Source organism: Chrysochloris asiatica, unplaced genomic scaffold (genome assembly GCF_000296735.1).
Source record: "Chrysochloris asiatica unplaced genomic scaffold, ChrAsi1.0 scaffold00340, whole genome shotgun sequence".
Classification (NCBI taxonomy): domain Eukaryota; kingdom Metazoa; phylum Chordata; class Mammalia; order Afrosoricida; family Chrysochloridae; genus Chrysochloris; species Chrysochloris asiatica.
Genome location: NW_006408858.1, coordinates 1784325 through 1791866, shown reverse-complemented (window position 1 = coordinate 1791866; position 7542 = coordinate 1784325). Strand labels below are relative to the sequence as shown.

Below are 7542 nucleotides of genomic sequence, written 5' to 3'. Positions count from 1 at the left end.
GGTTCTTTGTCTATAGAACAAAGAACTGAGAAGTAGCTAAGATATTTTTAGTTAATCCTTTTGGAGAAAGGCTTGACCTTGCAACCTTTAGTCTTTAGGTTTTAGGCTTTAGGAAAAATATCACATTTATCTGTGGATTCTCAAAGGCTCCATGTATTAATTTAATATATATAACTGAATATTAAAATGAAAGCAATTTGCCATTAACTGCCAGTGGCCTCATTTGTTACACTCGGCCCTAGAGGGCCTCGAACCTCTGACCAGTCTTACACGGTCCGTAACAGCAAATGTAGCAATGATTGTGAGGATGGTGTACTACAGGGCATTGTATTCAGGGTTGCAATGAATTGGAACCTATTTGACAGCCCCTAATTACAAAAATCATCTTCCTTCATCAAAGGAAGATTATTGCACAATAAACAATGTCACTAAATTGCACAGGAAGCATTTATTGAAACAGTGTATCCCTTGCTGTGTATATAGTTGTTCTTGTTAGGTGCTATCCAGTTAGTACCGATTTACAGCAACCCTATGCACAACAGAATGAAACACTGCCTAGTCTTGGGTCAACCTCACAATCATTATGCCTGAGCCCATCCCTGCTGTCACTGTGCCAACCCATCTCATTGGGGATCTTCCTCTTTTTCTATGACCCTCCACTTTACCAAACATGATATCCTTCTCTAGTGGCCGGTGCCTCCTGATAACATGTCCAAAGTTTGAGAGATGAAGTTTGGCCATCATGGCTTCCAAGGAGCACTTTGAGTGTACTTCTTCCAACACAGATCTGTTTGTTCTTTTGACTGCCCATGGTACTTTTTCTATTTTCCTCCAACACCATAACTCAAATGCATCAATTCTTCTACAGTCTTCCTTATTCACTGTCCAACTTTTGCATGCATATGAGGTTATTGGAAATACCATGGCTTGAGTCAGGCACACCTTAGTCCTCAAACTGACATCTTAGCTCTTGAACACTTTTTAAAAAAAATCTTCTTGAACACTTTTACAAGGTCTTGTGAAGCAGATCTGCCTAATGCAATACATCATTTGATTTTTTGACTACTACTTCTATAAGTGTTGATGGCTGATCCAAGAAAAAATGGAGTCTTTGACAACGTCAATTTTTTCTCCATTTATATGGATGTTGTTTATTGGTGCAGTGGTGAGGAGTTTTCTTTACATTGAGGTGCAGCCTATACAGAAGGCTGTGGTCTTTGATCTTCATCAGTAAGTATTTTAAGTCCTCTTTCAGCAAGCAAAGTTGTATCATCTACATATCACAGGTTGTTAATGAGTCTTCCTCCAGTCCTGATACCATGTTTTTCTTCATATAATCTTGGTTCTTGGATTATTTGCTCACCATACAGATTGAATAGATATATGGTGAAAGAATACAACCCTGGCACACATGTTTCCTAACTTTAAACCAATCAGTGTTCCCTTGTTCTGTTCTAATAACTGACTCTTGGTCTACGTACAGGTTCCACATGAGCACAATAAAGTATTCTGGAATACTCGTACTTCGCAATGTTGTCCGTAGCTTGTCATGATCCACACAATCGAAAGCCTTTGCTTATTCAGTAAAGCACAAGTAAACACCTTTCTGGTATTCTTGATATCAGCAATGATATCCCTCATTCCACGACTTCTTCTGAAACTGGCTTGAACCTCTGGAAGTCCTCTGTCAATGTATGTTTGCAGCCATTTTTGTATTAACTTTAGTAAACCTTTACTGGTGTAGGATATCAATGATATTGACCAATGATTTCTGCATTCCATTGGGTCACCTGTCTTTGGAATAGGCACAAATATGGATCTCTTCCAGTCAGTTGGCCAGGTAGTTGTCTTCCAAATTTCTTGGCACAGATGAGTAAGTGCCTCCATGCTTTATCAGTTTGTTGAAAGATTTCAATTTGTAATCCATCAATTCCCAGTGCCTTGTTTTTTGCCAATGGCTTCAATGCACCTTGGACTTCTTCCTTCAGTGTCATTGGTTCTTTTTTTTTTTCTTAAATGATTTATTGTGAATTATGTGATAGTATACATGGGAGAACCTTAGTTTTACATTCATTCTATCGTATATTATCTCTCATTGCCATGGTTACAATCCCCTCCATGCAATCCTTCCCCCCATACCCCCCAGGTCTTCAGCACACAGTTGCTCTCCCTCTCTGGATCTAAAGTCTCCAGCTGCTCCATCGCTCCACATCATCATCTCTGCCTCCATTTCAGGCATCAGTGCTTCTCTGGGTAGGGTCCCGCTCTCTGCTCTTTTCCCTTGATGGTCCTAGGGACCTCCGCTCCTAGACTGAAAAGTTAATCACTCCCCTCCTTGCTATAAAACATCTACCTTTACATTTCCAACCCTCACAATCAGTCCTGATAACAATTATTCAAAATTGTATCACAAGAGACCCGTCTGCATTTCATTGCATCAACTCCGCCTAGACAGATTGAATACTACTCACTGGAGATTCTACCTTCCTCCATGCCCTCTGGATCTAGGTTCCCTCTTGAAAGCTTGTAAGCCAGCCACTTCTTGCCTTTGTAGACCCCCATCCCTCATTTTGGGTAGCCAATGTCCAAGTTGCCCATCCCTGTCTACTCTGTGTGTGGAGGGGGTGGGAATGATTCTTGCTGTAAGGACTTGTTCCCTTTTTTTTGAGCTACTGCTTCCATAGGTGTAGGTCATGTTCATCAAATTGTATGAGGATTTTTTTTTTTTTCCTCTTCTTTTTACTTCTGGTTGAGCTCCGATCATCCAGTCATTGAAGCCAGGACAAGTAGGTATTATCTGCAAGTGTGGGTGTTCTTATGCATATGCCCTCTCTTCTTATCAGCTGGACACTTCACTCTCCACTCTAGTCCATGTCATTGGTTCTTGATCATATGCTACCTCTTGAAATGGTTGAGCAGTGACCGTTTCTCTTTGGCACAGTGACTCTGTGTTTTCCCTCCATCTTCTTTGATGCTTTTTTCATCATTAAATCCTTCAGTGTTTCAAGTTGAGGCTTGAATTTTTTTTTTCAGTTTCCTCAGCTTGAGAAATGCTGAGTGTGTTCTTCCCTTTGGTAAAACATAATTTATTTTAAAGGGGATAGGCTTACCCCAGGCGGGCCAACAGACCCTGAGTAGAGGACCCTGCTAAGCTCCTGGTACACAAGAGTAGAGATAATAAATGGGCATTACTTGAACCCATTGCATTTGGGTATTTGTTACACAGCAGTTAGCATGTCAGCACATCCCCACCCTCGTTTCCAGGTGCTTTTGTGGCCTGGTGGGGCTGTGACTGCTGGATGGCTTGTTGTCCTTCAGGGTTGAATTTCTGGAGGGGTCATCATTGAGGTGGGATCACAGGGTCATGCCCAGCACATGAACTGCAACCTGCTGCTGAACCACCTTGGTGCACTGATGGCTTCTCCAGCAGGCAACAGGTGGTTTGTGGTTTCTGTTATTAGAGCAGAGCAGAGCCGTGTGGTGACTTGTCATCCTCAGCCTCTTCTCAGTGATGCCGCCATCTCTGCTTCCTGAACATGGATCCTGGTGTACTTCAGTTCACATCAAGGCACCAAGAAGGAATTACTTCCAGGAGTCCTGGAGCATAGGTATCTACCTTGTCCCAGCTGTACGCCTTTCTAAACGAGGTGTTTCATGAAAGCCCTGGTGAGCCACAAGCCACTCAACTGCACAGCAACTCTGGTGGAAAAAAGGACTCAGCAGTGAATATGCTGGAATCATTCACAAAACACATGCTTACACAAGAATCAGAATCCTGGAGATGAGACACTTAATAGTGTGGCATAATTTGGAAAAGGAGGTTGAGAATGGTTGCACAGTTTGAAGAACATTTTTCCAAATTGTTCATAAAGAAATTGTTCAATTTGTGCATGCTATTCTGTGTATGTGGTGCTGTAGGATAAGTAAGCACTCAACCACAAGGTTGATTTGAACTGCAAGGTCGCAGTTCAAGCCCACCGGTTGCATCCTTGGAAACCCTACACAGGATCGCTGAATCAGAATTGACTTGAAGTCACTTAACAACAATAACAACAAAAAACAAAAAACTCAGAGCCAGAAGCCAACAGCAGAAGCTCCCTGTGGGCTTTAACTCTCCAGGTCCTCCCCATGCAGGTTGTCTGCCTCCCTGGTCATCGCTAACTCCCCAGGGAGATATGTGAATAGAGGAAGCATGTCACCATTTGAAAGTTGGGCAAATCTGCTACAAAAGACCTCTTTAAAATGTTAAAGAGCAAAGATGTCACTTTGTGGTCTAAGGTACACCTGCCCTGAGCCATGGTATTTTCAGTCACCTCACATACATGTGAAAGCTGGGCACTGAATACTTAGACTGGAGAAGACTGGTGCCTTTGAATGGTGTTAACAAAGAAGACTGAAATTAGCATGGTCTGCTAGAAAAAGGAATCAGTCTGTCTTGGAAGGAGGAAACAAGACAAGGCTTTGTCTCATGTGCTTTGGATGTGTCATCTGGAAGGAGGACCAGTCCCTAGAGAAGGACATCATGCTTGGTAAAGCAGAGGGTCAGCAAAAAAGTGGAAGACCTTCCATAAAATAAGCTGACACAGTGGCTGCAACAGTGGAATCAAGCATCACAACGATGGTGCAGGACCAGGCAGTGTTTCGGTCTGTTGTACTTAGGGTTGCTATGAGTCCGAATTGACTCAATGAAACCTACCAACAACCAGAATTACAAAGGAAATGCTTGTTTAATTCATAATGCAGAGAAACCCCTTCCCCTACCCAATTCCCAGATGAAGAAGGCACAGTGCTCCCTCTCCAGACACGACCTGGCATATGGTGTGTGCCCTTGGTGGCTCAACTTGGATATGCTCAGGGATGGGACAGATGGGCATCCCAGTGGCCCTGGGGCATGTTCGGTGACCATCAATTTGGGCAGACGAGCAACATGTGCAAAGCTAAGGTGAGCAGTCTCATGGCTGTTGATGGGGGACTTGGTGGAACCCTAGTTTCTCTTCCTGTCTCCTCAACATGAGAGGGGGTTCAGGAGGTCTCAGTCCATCGGACATGTGGGAACCAGCACTGCTGAAGCCGCTGGAGTCCTTCGTCCCTGGAAGCATGGGTGGGTCACTGTCCCCTTTCTGTTTAGCTATTCATGCCATTAGTTGTCACTGAGTTGATTCTGACTCATAGCGACCCTGTGTGTGCAGAATAGAACTCCATAGAATTTTAGAGGAGATCACCAAGCCTTTCTTCCAAGGCATCTCTGGAAGGGTTTGAACCACCAACCTTTCTGCTAGTGTTCCAGCGATGGACCGTGTATGCCTGTCTCTACAGTTTAGTGAACACGTGGCTTTGTGTTTCTGTTTTTTTCTGAGATCCTAAGTCTTGTTTTCTTCTTCCAGGCTTATTCTAGCAGCCAACAGAGATGAATTCTACCACAGGCCATCCAAAGTAGCTGACTTTTGGGGGAACAACAATGAGATCCTCAGTGGTAAGTCATGCTGCCCTTCATCATTATCAGGACTGTGCTACTCGATGCAGCCAGCACCTGGTCTGGAGTGCAAACTCAAACCATGAGGCAATTGTGTCTTTCTTATGGGACATGCAGAGTATGTGAGTGGACACAGACAAGTTGCCTCTTTGTGTTAGACTGGATTCTTTAGAGGTTTCTCTAGGAAATGGCTCACACAGTTGTAGAGGTGGGCATGTTCCACCTGAAGGCTTCTCCTGACCCACATAACTACAGGGGCTAATGAACCCAAGATTGGCAGGTCATACTGCAGACTGTTGACAATTCCCAGGACCAGCAGGTAGTACAGCAGGCTGCTAACTCAAGTCTAAATAACTAGAGGTAAAATGATGAGCCAGATGCAGGATCCAGACCCAGTAAAAAACAAACAAACTTTTCTAGAGCTTTGACATATACTGGAAACAGGCCACACCCCCAAGGAAACCCTCCTTCAGTTGATTGACTGCTCATAGCAGATGTCATCATGAAAGTGATTACATTATTTTATATTTCATCATGAGGGATGACTCTATCTTTTTGTTTTTCCCCTTAACTTTTTGTTGTGAATTGAATGAAGGTTTATAGGCAAGATCATCAGCGTTACATTCAACAAATTATACACTTTGTGTCATCTCAATGATTGCAATCCCTTCCATGCAACAATTATCCTGCTTCCTTCCTGTGGTTTCTAGTTCCTTTCCACCCACCGTCCCATTCCTTCTCAACTTTGTCCTTAGGTAAATGTTGCCCTTTTGATTTTGAATGATTGGCCATTCCATGGTGAGCATACCTTACTACGATGCTGTTGTCCCCCTTATATATCTATCTACTTTTGGCTGAAAATTGGACCACGAGGATGAGTTCCTTTCCAGATCTGAAGGGTGGTAGAGGGCCATAGTGTCAGATTCCTCTAGTCTTAGTCTCTTTCTGATCAGTAAATCCAATCTTTTTAAAAATAATTTTGTGTTTTCCATATTTTTTGCCACACTATGCAAGACCTTCTGAGGTGATCCCTTTCAGAACAGTTGATAGATGGGCACCATCCAGTTCTTCTGGTCTCAGAGTCATGGAGACTGAAGTTCACATGTTCCATTACTCTATTTGGACTAATTGATTCTAAACCTTTTCAATTTTCTTCTTTCTTTCTTCTGCACAGGGAGAGACCAATAGCTTTACTTTAGACAGCTGCTTATGATAAGCTTTTAAGATCCAAGATCCTAGATGCTACTAACCAAAGTAGGCTGTAGAACATTGTCTTTGTGGACTGTGTTAATGTCAGTTAACCATGGTGTTCCCTGAGACTAACTATGGGATTACTACATTTTAACTGTCAAGCCACTGAGAATCTTGACCTAGCCTTAACTATCACAGCTGGGGTGGCTGCACCAACTTCAGGCATCCTCCAAATGGTCCATCAAGTACAGTCCACATGGTTTCCCAGGTCACCTGACTTTGGAGACCTTCAATGAAGAAAGGGACCCGTCACAACAGAACCACTGGAAATAAAAAGGATAATAGCAATTTAATGAAAAATTGTACTCCAACCAATTTGAAAATCTAGAAGAAATAGACAAATTTCTAGAAACACACAACATACCTAAACTAACACAGGTTGAAGTAGAAAACTTGAGCAGGCCTATAACAAGAAGAAATTGATGAAGTCATTAAAACAATCCCAACTAAAAATGTCCAGATTCAGATGATTTTACTGGTAAATTCTATCAAACAGAGAAGAGCTGATACCAGTTCTACTCAAATGATTCCGTAATATAGAAGAGGATAGGAAAATCCCCAAATTCATTTTATGAAACAAGCATCATCTAATATCAAAACAAGGCAAAGATGCCACTAAGAAAGAAAATTATAGACCAGTATCCCTCATAAATATAGATGCAACAATTCTCAACAAAACCCTAGCCAATAGGATTCAACAATATATCAAAAATAATATATCATGGCCAAGTGGAATTCATACTAGATATTCAGGGATCTTGGCCTCCAAGGAGCACTCTGGTTGTACTTCTTCCAAAACAGATCTATTGGTTCTTTTG

The 7542-nt window shown here is 42.4% G+C and overlaps 1 protein-coding gene across 3 annotated transcripts in view; it reads left to right on the top strand.

Moving 5' to 3' along the window:
* Positions 1-7542, top strand: part of TANGO2 (transport and golgi organization 2 homolog (Drosophila)) — a 52555-nt gene that overhangs the window by 9774 nt on the left and 35239 nt on the right. For all 3 annotated transcript variants that reach the window (XM_006875822.1, XM_006875823.1, XM_006875821.1), the window contains exon 2: positions 5385-5473. In XM_006875822.1, the coding sequence (XP_006875884.1) occupies positions 5385-5473 (89 nt within the window). The remainder of the gene's footprint in view (positions 1-5384; positions 5474-7542) is intronic.